This window comes from Ranitomeya imitator, chromosome 2 (genome assembly GCF_032444005.1).
Source record: "Ranitomeya imitator isolate aRanImi1 chromosome 2, aRanImi1.pri, whole genome shotgun sequence".
NCBI lineage: Eukaryota > Metazoa > Chordata > Amphibia > Anura > Dendrobatidae > Ranitomeya > Ranitomeya imitator.
Window position 1 is genome coordinate 118923679 of NC_091283.1, and position 18055 is coordinate 118941733.

General features: G+C 38.6%; 1 protein-coding gene across 6 annotated transcripts in view; it reads left to right on the forward strand.

The window, feature by feature from the left end:
* The window catches only part of TENM1 (teneurin transmembrane protein 1), a 1319573-nt gene extending 1305862 nt beyond the window's left edge, over positions 1 to 13711 (forward strand). For all 6 annotated transcript variants that reach the window (XM_069747173.1, XM_069747175.1, XM_069747177.1 and 3 more), the window contains 5 exons: positions 2821 to 3117; positions 6676 to 7063; positions 9297 to 10517; positions 11787 to 11929; positions 12285 to 13711. In XM_069747173.1, the coding sequence (XP_069603274.1) occupies positions 2821 to 3117; positions 6676 to 7063; positions 9297 to 10517; positions 11787 to 11929; positions 12285 to 13043 (2808 nt within the window). In that variant the 3' untranslated portion in view covers positions 13044 to 13711. The remainder of the gene's footprint in view (positions 1 to 2820; positions 3118 to 6675; positions 7064 to 9296; positions 10518 to 11786; positions 11930 to 12284) is intronic.
* The last annotated feature ends 4344 nt before the right edge of the window (positions 13712 to 18055 follow it).

An 18055-nucleotide genomic window follows, 5' to 3' on the forward strand; every position in this document is an offset into this window, starting at 1 on the left:
GTAAAAGTGGCAAAACCTAAAAACAAGACACAAATGTGGTATCGCTGTAATCGCACAAACCCGAAGAATAAAGTCGTTTAATAACTTTTACCAATTCTTGACGTGCTGTTGATTTATTTATTCTGTCTCCCAAAGATTGCAGTAAGGTTTGGCTCACATTTATCCTGCGCTCTACACTGAGCGCTGATACCAAGGTTTCAACGTAAATATCTGAAATATGTGACACAGACAGAACCTCCAGAGGAAGATTCTCTGTAATGAGGCAGATGGAGACATTATGGATGCCGTCTTGCCTATGTTTTGGCAGTGTATGTCTTTTCAGGTGTGCATGAAACACGGTCAGACACAGTTTTGTGCACCTCTGAAAAGAAGGAAAACGCTGAACAGAGGCCAGTTGGATTTCAGAGTTACTCTGCTGCCTCATTATAGTGAATGGATCCATTGGGGGTTTCATCTGTCACGTCACTCAGAGATTTTGCTGCTGCTTCATTTTAGTGATTGGATCAGTTGAGATTTCATCTGAAACATGTCATTCAGAGAGATAGATGGTAATCCTGATGCAAGTACTCAGCATAAAACGCAGGATAAATGTGATCCTAAATGTTATGTAAAATGTCCCCAGTAAAAGCTTCAACTCAATCCACATAAAAAGCATGTCCCCACTCAGGTATGTCATCTGTTAATAGAAATATACTGGTAAGACAAAGGCTCTGAAATAGCGAAATGGCTCCCCCAAAAGAAATCCAGTGGATTCTATGTTTCCATATCCAAATGCCCACCTCCCTTCTGAGCCCCACAGTATGTCTAAACCGCATTTAGTGTCCACATTTTCATCAGTACTGTAGCGACAGAGCTTACTTAATTTACAGGGTCTGTTTCCAGAAGCACAAGCTGGGCACAATGTAAAGACACTACAACATACTGGTCACTACAACGGCAGGTTTGCAATTTTCACTCAGCAACATCTATTGCTATCACTATACCTGTAAATAAATTTCCAGACGGGTGTGATTTCCAAAGTAGGGTCACTTGAGGGGGAATTCTGCTGTTCTGGCACCTCAGGGAGCCTGCCAATGTGACATGAATGGCACCCTGAAGCCATAACAGCAAAATCTGCTCTATAATATGGCTTCTTCCGTTCTGAGCACTGCCGTGTACCCAAACAGTAGTTTTCCACTACATATGAGTTATCAGCGTACTCAAGAGAAATTGTGCAACAAATTGTCTGGTCCATTTTCCTGTTACCCTTGTGAAAGTGAAACATTTGGGGCTAAAGAAACATTTTTTTCATTTTCACAGCTTAATATTATCATATTCTGTTAAGCACCTGTGGGTTATAGGTGCTAACTAGACCTCTATACATATCTTTGAGGGGTCTAGTTTCCAAAATGGCATCACTTGTGGGGGTTTCCATGGTTTTAGGCACATCAAGGGCTTTACAAATGCAACATGGTTTCCATTTCTGTTCTAGTCAGTTTTGCGTTTCAAAAGTCAAATGGTGCTCCTTCCAAGCCTTGACATGAGCCCAAACAGTAGTTTTCCACCACATATGGGGTATTGGTGTACTCAGAAGAATTTGCACAACAAATTTTGTGATTCATTTTCTCCTGTTACCCCTTGTGAAAATGAAAAATTTGCGGCTAAAGCAACATTTTTGTGAGAAAATGTAATGTTTTCATTTTTTCCTTCCACGTTGCTTTAATTCCTGTGAAGCACCTGAAAGGTTAATAAACTATTTGAATGTAGATTTTAAAATGGTGTCACTTTTGGGTATTTTCTGTTACACGAGCCCCTCAAAAGTCACTTCAAACTGGATGTGGTCCTTAAAAAAATGGTTTTGTAAATTTTGTAACAAAAATGAAAAATTTCAGATGAAATTTTAACCCTTCTAACTTCTTCACAAAAAAATGCTTAAAAAATGATAGCTAAGTAAAGTAGACATGTTGCAAGCTTTAGTTATTAACTATTTTGTGTGATATAACTTTGCTTTAAGAGCATAAAAATTAAAAGATTGAAAGTTGCAAAATTTTCATCAAATCCATAGATTACAAAGCATCTCAGAAGCACTGAGATACGTTAATGTTCCAGTGTTATTACCTCGTAGAGTGACACTGGTGGGAATTGGGAAATTGGCCTGGTCGGGAAGGTGAAAACAGGCTTCGGGGCGAAGTGGTTAAAAGGAACTGTCAGCAGGTTTTAGTTATGTAATCGGAGAGCAGCATGATGTAGCGGCTGAGATGCTATTCCAGCAACGTGTCACTTACCACCCTGTTTGACGCTTCAATACAATAAGTGTTTCATCGGCAGATTATCACTACAGGACTAGGTGTTTCTTGCTATTTAGTCCTGCTGCTCTGTATAACGTCACCCCCACCACCGATTAGCAGTTTTCTGTCAATATACAGTGTACACAGAGAGTTGCCAATCAGTGGTGTGGGCGGGGTTATGCAGAGCTCAGCATTCATAGCTCAGCTAGATCTGCAGGAGAGAAAACGAATTTTATCACAACTGCTGCATCCAGTAAACTAAGGGATACATCACTTGAAACAGGGCATCTGCCCCAATAGCATGCTGCTCTCAGATGGGGTAGCAAAACCCTGGTGAGTCGAGACATATTCCCTTTATTTTCTATTTAGGTTGTAACTATGCTTCCTTAAGTCAAGGTTACGTATGCAATGTGGGCTGAATATTATTGTCCAAATAATTTCTTCTAAGTTAACACTACTGAGGTGACGGCAATAGCATGATCTCATTTCATTTCACTTATCAGTTGTTCCTTTGGGAGCTGTATTTCATAATTCATTTGTGCTTACATTTTAGGCTCACAACCGAAACTTACTATCCATTGATTTTGATCACATCACCAGAACAGGAAAAATTTACGACGATCATCGAAAATTCACACTTCGAATTCTTTATGATAAAACTGGACATCCCATCTTGTGGTCGCCAAGCAGCAAGTATCAAGAAGTTAACATCACATACTCGCCAAACGGACTGGTCACCTCCATTCAAAGGGGAACATGGACTGAGAAAATAGAGTATGATCAAAATGGAAAGATGGTTTCAAGAATTTGGGCCAATGGTAAAATATGGAGTTACACTTACGAGGAAAAGGTATGTAAATGCTTAAATCCTTTTTTTTCTATATAAGCTCGTTAATAGCAAGAAGGAACAGGAGATTCAGGGCCCTAACAATGAACTGAGTGAAGGCTTATTTATTCTTTTACTAAAGAAGAATAATCGTTAAACCAAGTAGCACAATAGGAAACAGCGAGAAATGAAAGGATATCACCACAATGCCTTCCAGCTGTCTTTTATGACTGAATAATGGTTCATTCCCGTTTACATATAAGTCTCTTAAATAGTCAATTGATCACAGTACTTTCATAAGATGTAAAAGGAAGCAGATGTCATTAGTTTTAGAAAAGTCTTGCTGTTAAAATATCTCCTAAATGGCAATCTATTAAAGAAAGAATAGAAAATGTGCCTTAATTAGATATGTTCTATAGTAAGTAATAAAATAGTGATTTAGTAATACATATAAGCCATATCTACATAATAATTTCATTTCTTTAAAGTGGAAGTTCACTTTCAGACAAGTTAGAGCCAACAGCTATGAAATTTAAAAATAGATAACTTTTTCAATACCTTAACTATTTTGTCTCCTTAGGGTACATTTACATTCAACCCATTTGTAGCAGAAATTTCTGCGACAGGAAAATCATTTTTGGAGTAGTTTCTGCAGCATGTGCATAGACTTCTGCAATCCCTATTCAGATTAATGCAACAATTGCAGATTTAAAAAAAAAAAAGCCTTTCGTGCGTGACCCCAAGTATATTCCACATTTGGATTTATGGTATTTGTTACTGTTTTACAAATAAAAATTATTCAGCTAGTCAAGCCTGACTACAAAGCGGCTCCTCTGTAGTCAGGCTCCGTAGAAACTTTCCAACACATAAACTGTTCCCTCTATGTCATTTAGCTCCACGATGGCACACAGCCTGCTACAATGACTTATAATAACCATCTCATCAAGCAGGGGAAATTTAAAAAAAATGAGGAGCAATTGGAACCTAGATTGGTAAGGAGGGTTGGAAGAAGAGCGTTACCTTGATGTGGGAAAAGAAACGTTTTGGGAGGAAAATATGCAGTATTTACCACAATTGTATACAATCTGCTGTTATGCATTGATCATACGGTATGGAGGGAAGAAAGTGTAATTGGCATGTGTCACGTATGGAAATCAGGCTTTCATCCAGGATTTTATGAGTCGCTAACCTTAAAGAGTAGAAGTCTGAGGGGCATGAAAAGAAACTAGGTTACTAATAGGAAATAATACATTTGGATTCTGGTTCACATGTTCAGTGTTTGGTCAGTATTTTACATCAGTATTTGAAAACCAAAACCAGGAGTGGAACAATCAGTGGAAAAGTAGAATAGAAACACGTCACCACTTCTGGATTTTTAACCCACTCCTGGTTTTCGCCTACAAATACGGAGATTAAAAAAAAACCTGACCAAATAATACACGTCAGCATGTCCTAAAGGCATGTTCATGTTTTTTCTGTAGATTTTTCTTCACCAAGAACCAGTGTGTTGGCAGGAAAAGGCTGCATAAAAGATATGCTTTTATGGTGTTTTTACTTGCATTTGTTTCATTCATTTGAATGAGTGAAAAACGCAGCAAAAGAAAGAAATGACATGCTGACGAGTTAAAAAAAAACACACAGCAGCTCAAAAAGTGCAAGGAAAAAATGCAGCATGCAAATGAGATTTTAGAAATCTTAATAACTTTGCTGGTACTGTGAAACACAGCATTGTTGCTACACAAAAAAAGTGTGGAAAAGACAGGGCAAAAACACCATGTATGAACTCACCCCCAAAAAAGGATATGTGATTGCAATAATGGACCATTAGTTTAAAGCACCACTCCAGCATTGCTGTTTTTTTAGTTATTATTTTACAGCTGGAGTGGTGCTTCTAATCTAAGGTCTCTGACCCTAGTTTTATACTTACCCGCCACCATCTTCACCTTTTATCACCACCGCTCACGTCTGTCTCCAGCAGTTTGTGTGACCTGTCGGATCACACCAATGTTTCTGCAGCTCTCATAGACTTGCACTGAGAGCTTGTGACTGTTAGGGTACCGTCACACACTGCCATTTCGATCGCTACGACGGTACGATTCGTGACGTTCCAGCGATATCGTTACGATATCGCTGTGTCTGACACGCAGCAGCGATCAGGGATCCTGCTGAGAATCGTACGTCGTAGCAGATCGTTTAGAACTTTCTTTTGTCGCTGGATCTCCCGCTGGCATCGCTAGATCGGTGTGTGTGACACCGATCTAGCGATGCGATCTAGCGATGCGTTCGCTTGTAACCAGGGTAAACATCGGGTTACTAAGCGCAGGACCGCGCTTATTAACCCGATGTTTACCCTGGTTACAAGCGTAAAACTAAAAAAAAAACAAACAGCACATACTTACATTCTGGTGTCCGTCAGGTCCCTTGCCGTCTGCTTCCCGCACTCAGTGACTGCCGGCCGTAAAGTGAAAGCAGAGCACAGCGGTGACGTGCTTTCACTTTCACTTTACGGCCGGCAGTCAGTGAGTGCAGGAAGCAGACGGCAAGGGACCTGACGGACACCAGAATGTAAGTATGTGCTGTTTGTTTTTTTTACGCTGGTAACCAGGGTAAACATCGGGTTACTAAGCGCGGTCCTGCGCTTAGTAACCCGATGTTTACCCTGGTTACCCGGGTACCTCGGCATCGTTGGTCGCTGGAGAGCTGTCTGTGTGGCAGCTCCCCAGCGACCACACTACGATTTACCTACGATCACGGCCAGGTCATATCGCTGGTCGTGATCGTAGGTAAATCGTATAGTGTGACGGTACCCTTACTTTTCACTTTCATCCAGTAAGAAGATGCGATCACAAGATGGTGGCGTGGGACCAGAGTGGAGCTGATAAAAATCTACATTCAGGGACCTTAGATTAGAAGCATCACTCCAGCACAAAAAAATAACAAAACGCTGGAGTGGTGCTTTAATGACCTTGTTTTAATGCCTCGTTGACTCTCAAAATACAATACTGTAATGTTAAAAACACAAAAATTGAGCTTGATTTAAGTTGGTATACATGCAGCACATAAACACATGTTCACTTTGGCCATAAAGCATAAAAAACCTACAAGGAGGAAAATAAACATAAACTCTAATGTAACTAAATAAGTAAAAAGCAAAAATGCATTTAAATAACACAAGGTTCTTAGTAATACTGTTTTTGATCAAAAATAGCATAAAAGCCATCCCACAGTCGACAAGGTGACCCTGTTCGGGACGGTCCTACGCTGTCTAATATTAACAAACCTACCATGTGTCAGAGTTAACCTCAATGTGTGACTAAAGGCCGACAAAAAGACCGGGTCCCGACCTGTGGATACCAGTCTAGGGAAGCTTTTAAATGTTATTTCCAGCTCAGGAGAGGGAGGCCACACTCCAGCTTGCACGGAATGCAAAAATACAAAGAAAAAAACACAAAAATTGAGCTTGTTTTAAGTTGGTATACATGCAGCACATACTGTATATGCATGTTCACATTGGCCATAAAGCATATAAAACTATTGAGTGATGCATGTAATAACTCGTGTTCATTTATTCTTTTGTTTCAGTTGATAAGCCTCTTTTTGCATAGTCAGAGACGTTATATATTTGAATATGATCATTCGGATTACCTTGCTTCGATAACTATGCCTAACATGGTCCGCCATAGTCTCCAGACCATGCTCTCCGTTGGTTATTACCGCAATACATACAACCCACCAGACAACGTTGGCTCTTTTATTCAAGATTACAGTGGAGATGGACGTCTGCTGCAGACATTACACCTTGGGACAGGACGTCGAGTCTTTTATAAATATACAAAGCAAACAAGGCTGTCTGAAATTCTGTATGACACTACCCAGGTTACATTCACCTATGAAGAGTCTTCAGGAGTCATTAAAACAATTCATCTTATGCATGAGGGATTTGTATGTACTATCAGATATAGACAGACGGGTATGTAATGTTGTGATTACTTATCAAATAAGTCATGTTTATAGCGGTAACTGATGTAATTTATTGGCCAGCTAATGTTCTATATGGTTATATAATGAAACATATATCCATATTCTATAGAGTAATGTATCCCATAATAAGTACATTGCTTTGAAGAAGCCCTCTTTAAATCGGAATGCTTATTTGATTGGTCAATCAATCATTTTTGAGGGCATAAAAATCATCGATATCTGCAGCACAACAGTCATTATAAGCAGGGGATGTGCTGCAGATATCTTAACCCCTTCATGACCTTGGGATTTTCCGTTTTTCCATGTTCGTTTTTCGCTCCCCTCATTCCCAGAGCCATAACTTTTTTATTTTTCCGTCAATATGGCCATGTGAGGGCTTATTTTTTGCGGGACGAGTTGTACTTTTGAACAACATCATTGGTTTTTACCATATCATGTACTAGAAAACGGGAAACAAATTCTAAGTGCAGTGAAATTGCAAAAAAAGTGCAATCCCACACTGGTTTTTTGTTTGGCTTTTTTGCTAGGTTCACTAAATGCTAAAACTGACCTGCCATTATGATTCTCCAGGTGAGTACGAGTTCATAGACACCTAACATGACTAAAAAAAAAAAATTGCGCCATTTTCCGATACTCGTAGCGTCTCAATTTTTCATGATCTGGGGTCGGTTGAGGGCTTATTTTATTTTTTGCATTCCGAGCTGGCGTTTTTAATGATACCATGTTGGTGCAGATATGTTCTTTTGATCGCCCGTTATTGCATTTTAATGCAATGTCGCAGTGACCAAAAAAACATAATTCTGGCGTTTTGAATTTTTTTCTCGCTACGCCATTTAGCGATCAGGTTAATGCTTTTTTTTATTGATAGATCGGGCAATTCGGAACGCGGCGATACCAAGTATGTGTAAGTTTGATTTTTTTTATATTGATTTATTTTGACTGGGGCGAAAGGGGGGTGATTTAAACTTTTATATTTTTTTTATTTTTTTCACATTTTTTTAACTTATTTTTAACTTTTGCCATGCTTCAATAGCCTCCATCTGATGTTCGCTGCTATGTAGCAGAATTGCAGGTGTGCTGTGAGCGCCGTCCACAGGGTGGCGCTCACAGCTACCGGCGATCAGTAACCATAGAGGTCTCAAGGACTTCTATGGTTACAATGTACAAGCATCGCCGACCTCCGATCATGTGATGGGGTCGGCGATGCGATCATTTCCGGCCGCCCGGCCGGAAGCGGTAGTTAAATGCCGCTGTCTGTGTTTGACAGCGGCATTTAACTAGTTAATAGGCGTGGGCAGATCGCGATTCTGCCCGCGCCTATTACGGGCACATATCAGCTGTTCAAAACAGCTGACATGTCCCGGCTTTGATGCGGGCTCACCGCCGGAGCCCTGCATCAAAGTGGGGCTTCTGACCTCGGACGTACTATCCCGTCCGAGGTCAGAAAGGGGTTAATGGTGTATGGGGACATAATTGTTTTATTAATGGGTGCTTATCATATCATTGATCAAACTATTCAAACAGATCAGTAAATGATCATCTACTTGTACGTAGTGAACTAGAGATATGTGGATCTTTGGATCTTTTGAAATTTGAATTTGCCCGGTTTGCCAAATTTCCCCCATAGGTTTGATTTGCGTAAAATAGATTTGCTGCTAATCACAATATGAGAAAGGGAGAGATCATCAAATTATCACTGAGAGGTTTAATATTGCCCTCATTATTTGCAGTGTGTGAAGATTTAAAAAATAAAGTTATTAAAAACTGTTACTGCAGTATATCTCAGCCACAGAACTTGCCTACATATCACTTGAATCTTTAGATTTGTATTCACAGACCGAGAATACCACTCCCATTTTCATTGTGCTTAATCAATGAATGTAGTACACTACGAGGTACAATCAATAAGGCCTTTTAATATCCCTATGTTCACTCTGACTTCCTATCCCTTGTCACTTGGACAAGCATAAAATGGCGATGCTTGGCCAGTCCTCATGTTTTATATTGGCTGACTCAAATCTGATCCTCTGTTTGTCTCTGCTATTAACAAATCTTCTATTAGTTTGATGCTAAACACATCATAACACTTTAATAAAGTGCATGAAGAGCTATATAGCTCACTAGATGAAGGAAATCAATTACTAGGTGTACTAGCTTAATTATTGTTATACGTATCCAAAACAGGGAGTCTCTTTACTAAAATATTAAAATCTTCCCAACAGGGCCGCTTATTGGGCGACAGATCTTCAGATTCAGTGAAGAAGGTCTTGTTAATGCAAGATTTGACTACAGCTATAACAACTTCCGAGTGACGAGTATGCAAGCTATGATAAATGAGATTCCTTTGCCTATAGACTTATACCGATACGTTGATGTGTCAGGGAGAACGGAACAGTTTGGAAAATTTAGTGTCATCAATTATGATCTAAATCAGGTCATTACCACATCAATGATGAAGCATACTAAAATATTTAGCTCAAGCGGACAAGTTATTGAGGTGCAATATGAGATTCTAAAGGCCATCTCTTATTGGATGACAATTCAGTATGATAATATGGGTCGAATGATAATGTGCGGAATACGAGTGGGAGTAGATGCGAATTTAACAAGATATTCATATGAATATGATCCTGATGGACAACTTCAGGCTGTGTACGTCAATGACAAACTTCAGTGGCGGTATAGCTACGATCTAAATGGAAACATAAACTTGCTTAGCCATGGGAATAGTGTCCGCTTAATTCCCCTGAGATATGACATTGGAGATCGCATTACCCGGCTTGGAGAAATCCAGTATAGAATGGATGAAGATGGTTTCCTCAGACAAAGAGGCAATGATATATTTGAGTACAATTCTAATGGCCTTTTAAGTAAGGCTTATAACAAGGTTGCCGGCTGGAATGTCCACTATCGATATGATGGGCTTGGAAGGCGCGTGGCAAGCAAAACAAGCACTGGTTCTCATTTGCAGTTCTTCTATGCAGATCTAGCTAATCCAATCAGAGTTACTCATTTATACAATCACAGCAGTTCAGAAATAACGTCACTGTATTATGATCTTCAAGGACACCTAATAGCCATGGAATTAAGCAGCGGAGAGGAGTATTATGTCGCCTGCGACAATACAGGCACACCTCTAGCTGTATTCAGCAGTCGAGGCCAAGTTATAAAGGAAATTCTCTACACACCATATGGTGACATCTATGAAGATACCAATCCAGACTTTGAAATTCTGACTGGATTTTATGGAGGACTTTATGATTCTCTTACTAAACTTGTACACCTTGGACAAAGAGATTATGATGTTGTGGCTGGACGATGGGCTACACCCAACCATCACATTTGGAATAGAATAAGTACTGATCCAAGGCCATTTAACCTGTACTCATTTGAAAAAAATTACCCTGTGGGCAAAACCCAGGATGTGGCGCAGTACACAACAGGTACAATAATGTTTTTTATTTGGTATCCTAAAGATGAGAGTTTGTTAAAGAGAAAATATGTTCACAAACTCTCTCACACTCAGATATGTGTATATATAGAGAGAGACAATGTAAAAATATAATTTTTGAGTCAGTTGATGAAATTAGAAATGCATAGCAATCAGTTAATAGACCTGAAGAAGTTGTCAAGGCCTTAGGTATTGATATGCTATCCTTAGGATAGGTCATCATCTTAAATGCGTAAAATTGCTTCCAACAGAACTTTGCACATGTTTGTGCCTCTCTGAAGCTGGTCGGATTGCTGAATCCAGCCAGCTTCAGTGTCCATTTGCTCCTCTGATCCTGCAAAAGCAAAACTGCCTCTACTTGCAGCATCGAAGAGTGCACAGTTCAGACCAGCGGAGAAACCATGTTGTTGCTCTGAACTATCAATCAATCATGAACACACCTCCAATCTAGCAAGCAGGAAGCTGGGAGGTAGGGCGTGAGTGCTCCTGTTAAACAAGTTCATATAAACCAATTTAATATCAGATCAGTGGGGGTCTAACACCCAATACCCTAAAAGATCAACTGTTTCCAGCTCCCTTGGCGGCTTGAAATAAATAGCTGGTAGTCCATAGCTCCACATGTTATCTTGGGTACTGCAGCTCTGTATTTTCAACCTAAGACACCCATAGTCTCCTTTTTCTGGCTATGCATTGAGAAATCTAATAATTATAGGCAGCACTGTTCATGTAACTAGGATACGAGGTGATAGACGCAATAATGGACCATGAGGATCTCAACTGAGTAAACAGTGGATCTTTATCAACCAGATACTAGTAATAGTACTGGGTTAGAAGAGATTAGAGATGGTGTACAGGGAGTTTAGATGACTAGCATAATGTTATGGGAGTCTTGGATTATTATACAGATTGGATCTCTATCTGGGAGGTCTGTATATAGGGAAATTCTAGCGAGAAGTCAGTATACAGGAATGGGGTCTATGTTAAGAGCCTTCAGTATGGGGTCTGTTTATTTTCTACTTATACAATTGGTTGGGTCGTGTTCTAAATAAGTAAGGCAGTAGACAAAAATTTTGCACAGAAGGCTACATATGGCACTTTCTGTTATGTAAGGCAATAGGTAAAAAATTTGCCAGTTCTGTGATCGTTATTTGCCTCCAGTAGCCATGTCAGAGTACTAGATCCAGACATGGGATAAAAGATTGGCTTGATAAGGTTGAGAAACACTGTTTTGATCGTGGGATTTTGTTTTTTGTCTTTTTAGACATTGGAAGTTGGCTGGAACTGTTTGGTTTCCAATTACACAATGTCCTTCCTGGGTTTCCCAAACCAGAGGCAAAAGGATTTGAGTCGACTTATGAACTACTACAACTCCAAACTAAAACCCAGGAGTGGGATCCAGGGAAGGTCAGTATATTAATTTTACTTCTTTTAACACCTGAAAGCTAAATTTGTTAGGCAATCTGCCATATACCAGTAAGTAATTCATGTGGAATGAATTGAGTCACCCTTCCTTCAAATGTATATATAGAAAATAACCATTATTTTTAGTTTTAGTCTTTCTTCAATAGCCCACAAATTAATAAAAAGTAAAGCAACATACAGTAAAAGTTAAACCAAAAAGTAAAATATTTTTAGCTCTTTCTTGAAGTCTAGTTTCTGTGACCTATTTGCTGAAGCTGTTTACTTTTTAAAAAGTAAATATTCAATGACTATAAAGATATTCTATTTTAACTAATGCAAATCATTTTTAATCTTTTAGACAATTATTGGGATACAATGTGAACTTCAGAAGCAGTTGAGAAATTTCATTTCTTTAGATCAGCTTCCAATGGCTCCAAAACACAATGCTGAAAAATGTCACGAAAACATTAAATATCCCAGATTTGCAGCTGTGCCATCTTTATTCGGAAAAGGGATAAAGTTTGCCATCAAAGATGGAGTTGTAACAGCTGATGTCATTGGGGTGGCTAATGAAGACAGTCGCCGTATTGCTGCCATCTTAAACAACGCCCACTACTTGGACAATTTACATTTTACCATTGACGGTCGGGATACGCACTACTTCATTAAGTTGGGCTCCTTGGAAGAAGATCTTACTCTAATTGGAAACAGTGGCAGTGGTCGTATTCTGGAAAATGGAGTCAATGTCACTGTGTCGCAGATGACATCAATGGTCAGTGGGAGAACTAGACGGTTTGCTGACATACAGCTTCAACATGGCACCTTGTGCTTTAATGTTCGATATGGAACAACTATCGAAGAAGAGAAGGATCATGTTCTAGAGTTAGCGAGACAGAGAGCAGTGACCCAGGCTTGGACTAAGGAGCAGAAGAGACTTCAAGAAGGAGAGGAAGGCATCAGACTGTGGACAGAAGCCGAGAAACAACAACTATTGAGTACAGGGAAGGTCCAAGGCTATGATGGATATTTTGTTAATTCAGTGGATCAGTATCTAGAACTTTCTGATAGTGCCAACAATATTCACTTCATGAGACAGAGTGAAGTAGGCAGGAGGTAACAAACAAACAAAAGACACTCTTTGCCTTTGCGTCACCAAAGACTGCCTGTTTTTAAAACATAAAATGGTTTATTGTACCAATTTTCTAGATCAGATCTCTGTACATGTAAATATGAAGAAAACATATCCAACTGCCTTTAAATGTGACAAAAGATGGTATTTTAATATTGTTAGTTTTAACAGTGTCATCCGGACAGCACTGGTGAGGTCTTTAACCACAAGTTTTGCTCGGCAATGTATTTAAAGTGCACTAGCAAAGTTCTGGTAGAAAAAAAGACACTAAAAAGAGGAGATCCCCATAATCTACATTCTCACAACGTGTTCTGCAATCCACAAAATAGCTGCCTCTACTGTGTCAGTGACGGCTGCCCTTTAAGACCTCTCAAGTGCTGGTGGGATTTCAAAATTACAGTAAAGCTTCTTATATCTTGTGTGGCGGTATTCAGCATTTTGCATACATATTAATCATTGCAGAGTTGCTACTCTTTTCTGGAGACTAGAGCTTATGTGATGATATAGCTTCTAGATAAAAAAAAAAAACCAAGATCTACCTAAAGAGTATTAGTAAGTATTTGATAAAATCAAAGTGTGTAATACTGGAAACCTGTCATTGTTTCTTTTTTTTTCATAAATGAACAGTATTTCAAAATAAAAGAAATAATAATAAATGTTGTGAGTCATGTATAATCATATGGGACTCTGAACATGAACTGCTTGCTCCAAGTTTTCATGTAGTACTCTTGAAGTATTAGATGTTAAGATATTAAGATAGGCTGACAAGGTTTATGATTTTCCAATTCAATATCAAAAGGATGTTAATGCAAGACTTTAGGAATCAATTTTTCCCATGGACCCAAAAAAGTAACAGTGCTGAAAAAGTTGCTTGTGTTTTCTGGCAATCGGCCTGGATTATAGAACACCTAACACATTTTTTACAAAATGTTTATTGCTGTTTATTGTAAAGTGCTGCTTCACACCTTTCTTAAAAATAAACAAAACATGAAGTTTCAAGAGCATGTCCCACTAAAATAAAAAAAAATGGAAATGTGAAGGTTACTATTGTCCTCTTGCTTAAATCTTAAAATACTGTATTCAACTATTTTCAGTTACATTGTAAATATCAGCGAATCAGCTGAAATTTTAATCTAGAAGATTCAAATTCAGCTGCGAAATTCAGATAAATCAATGTACCGTAAATTGAAAATGTTTCTATTGCCACTGAAAGATGTGATTGTTTTCTCAAGTCTCTCTAAATGGAGCGCTGAAATGGAATAACAAATAATCAAGTATTCACGTTGCCCCTCCTGTGCCCTCCCATAGCGCCCACCCGGTCCTCAAACTCACTCCATCTCACAACACATACTCCTAGGCCTCTGGCACTACCCACGGTGACTAGGCTACACACAGGAAAGAAATATATCTTGGTACCGTGTTAGCCAGTAGATAGAAAAATATTTAGAATTGAGAGTCCTCAGTGGTTGTATCAACCACTGAGGACTCTCAATTCTAAATATTTTTCTAGGCTACACACACACACTGTTGACATTTAACACCTACATTATACCCCCCCCCATGACTGGGGTGCAATGCACATCATAGAGGTCAATGACTTGTGTGTGGCCTAGTTAGCATGGTATGTTCCAGAGGCCTAGGAGTCATCAACGAAAGACTGTAGTGAGAGAGTGGAGGACTGGACAGAGAGCTTTGGTGGCAGGATATATCGGGGTGAGGTGACAATATTTTATTATATTTTAACGTCTTCCTAGCTCTAAAAAGGGTCTAGCAAAATGGAGATTTGAGCTAATCAATTTGAAAAAAATTTGACTTTCGTGAATGAAATTTTTTGTGAAATTCAAAGTGAATTTGATTTGTCTCTATTTGATTCTCTCATGAATTATCAAAGAAAAAAACTGATATAACAAATCATGAAGGTCATTTTTTCAATAGACCTGTATTATGTACTCTTACAAACTCTTGGTGGCGCTGTAGAGTTCAAGTACTCTTGGTCTCTGAAGAGGCAATTAGCATATTAAACTCTTGTAAAAACAGCCAGAACCAGAGACACCTCAGGCCCTGGCTATTTAACCTGTAATCTATGATTGCTGTGATAAGAAAAGGAAAGGAACTTTCAAGGCATCCCAGTCACTAGGGATAAGCAAATTTATTAGAGTGAAACTGAATTCTCTGCCATTTTGCTGAATTACAGAGGGCCAGGCAAACATTAAAAAAAATAATAATAACTCAGAGCTCACCTATCCGGTGTCCTGAAAGTCTGACGACCGATCCTCTGCACCTTTTCTTTTCCACTTCCCACAACACGAGCAGCCACTTCAGCCTCTTCACTTCAGGCCATGAATCCAGCTGTACTATGCCTCAGAGGATAATGTATGCCGTAACATTGCAAGAAATGTCACCTGAGTGATGACACAGTGTGCAGTGATGTCTGAGGCCTAGTCAAGCTAGAAATTTTGTCTTGGGGTGTAGAGATAAGAGTGGTTACACGTGACCAGAGAAGGAAGGAAAATGTGTGGAGGACCGGACAGTGGGCTGTGGAAATGGTGGAAGAGGTGAGTGGTGAGGTGACTTTTATTTTTGGGGATCTGTTATTCATCAGTCTTTTATTATGCTCTGGGGACTGGAGAGTCCCTAGGATAAAAAGGAACAATCAATTTTCAATAACTTCGATGCAAAAAATGCACATCATTTGGCAAATTTGTATCTTAGCAGATTCAATCATCTCTATCAGTTACCTTTTATACAAACAGCCTGACTAAATTTTTAGACTTGTCTGGTGCCAAAGCAAGTAATAGTTTGTGTTCGTAAAGATTGTAATGGTATAAAATGAAAAGTAAAAAATGACAAGTATATAAAAAAGCTATAAAATAATTCAATAAATGTCACAAACCTGTACAAAACAAGTTCAGGTATGATCCACCTTAATACACACAATAAAAATAACATATTCCTTAAAGTATTCAGTGAAAATTAAAGCTGTGTAAATAAAAATGACAAAATTATAACTGATACGAATGACTGGCCAGATAAAAAAAAAATTATAACCTAACAATAGAATTTTTACTGCTGTTACAGTGCTAAAGGGAAAATAAGAAAATTATTCTAGCCCTACAAAACCTATAAAAAAAAATTAGTGGCTGAATCTAATATTAAGAAACCTTACACAACCGGACAACCAAACAGTGACTTTTATCTCCAGGCAACTACAACATATTAAGGGAAGGATATTAGTAAGAATTTCTCTATCCTTATTTTATTTTTACAAGCGTAACCATAGATGTTACAACTGCTGATATACAGCATTAGCAAGCATACAAAATAATATTATAAAGGTACTATACTAGAGATAAAGGATATAGAAAACTAATACTAATCTAATTGTAAAACTGTTATTTTTGTGTGCAACATGTAATAACTGTATTTTTTAATGACGGATCTCCTATAAGGAGACTGGTTCCCCCGGCACCTACCATTAAAGATTGTACAGTTGTTTCGGTGGTGAGTTTCTAGTGAGGGCAAATCTTCATAGAAACCATGTGCAATGTTTTAGGTTTTTAAATCCAGGACGGTGCCCATTTCTAGAAATTTAGATTTTATTTTTGTTAGCACTGAAAATATCTCATCTGTATATTTATAATGTGTAATTGTCATACTAGGAAATATATGTAGAAGTGAAATCTGAATGTATACATTACAAGTCACTTGTCAGTAGGTGTCTTATGTCAGTTGCTACAGATCGAATTGGGAATATGTACTTTTATATGAAATATGAATGATGCTGTATGTGTTTTGCGATACGCTGCTATTACATTGTATGTTTGAGAAATTACAAAATAGTAAGGTAATTTATATTCTACCTCTATATGGATATTCTATTAAAGCTATTACAATCATGAAGAAAGTGTACAAGTAAAGAAAATTCCCATTGAGGGGTAACTAATGAAGAACTGGCCATATCATAGCCAGCATATCCTGCACGACTGCTGAATAGAGGACCTGTCACTTGCTCTAAAAATTGGGCGAATTACCTTGTAAAAATCCTTGAGTTCCCCTGATTCTGCCACATTTTTCTGTTTTGGACTGTTCTGCTCCTTGGCAGAGATATTCAAATTTGTTGTTTTGGGGTGCAGTCTGTGAAATTTATGCTTGCAGATCAACTGAGCGTTTCTTCAGAGTCTTCTCTCAGGGCGTGTGCTTTTAACACTCCCTCCCAGAGGCTGTCAATCACAGGTGCTAGCAGTCCCTGATGCCGCCAAGCTGTAATTAGCAGAGTCTGGGAGGGGTAGAAACTCGTGTGCCCAGAAAAGACTCTAAAGAAATGCCCAGTTGGTCTGAAAAACAGAGATTTCACATACTGAGCTCCAAGAGCAACAAATGTGAATACTTCTGCAATGGGGTGAAAAAATCAGAAAGTAGTGGCGGAAGAAGGGGCACTCAGAGAATTTTGCAAAGTAAAAGGTCCTCTTTACATTGTAAATGTCATGTCATTTAGATTTTTTTTACATCAATATTACAAGTGAAAATTAGTAACTTTGTCATTTATGTTAGATAAATCTGCTTCTTTCTCCTCATGGAGTATTTGGTCAGTATTTTACCCTATTTTACCATTTTTAAGACAAAATCAGGAGAGAAACAATCAGAGGAAAAGTATAAGGCTATGTGCACACGTTCAGGATTTTTTGCTTTTTTCACTTTTTTTGCTATAAAAACGCAAAAAGAAACGCTTACATTAAGCATCCTATTTATTAGAATGCAATCCGCAATTTTTGTGCACATGCTGCATTTTTTCCACGGCGGAATCGCATTCCGGAAAAAAAAGCGCAGCATGTTCATTCTTTGTGCGAAATCGCGGGGATTCCGCACACATAGGAATGCATTGATCCGCTTACTTTCCGCATGGTTTACAATGTTCTTCTGTCATTTTTCCCGAATATTTCTGAATAAATTGACAAGTACCTGCACAATCTGATGCTGGAAGCACTAATCGGACATTGTGA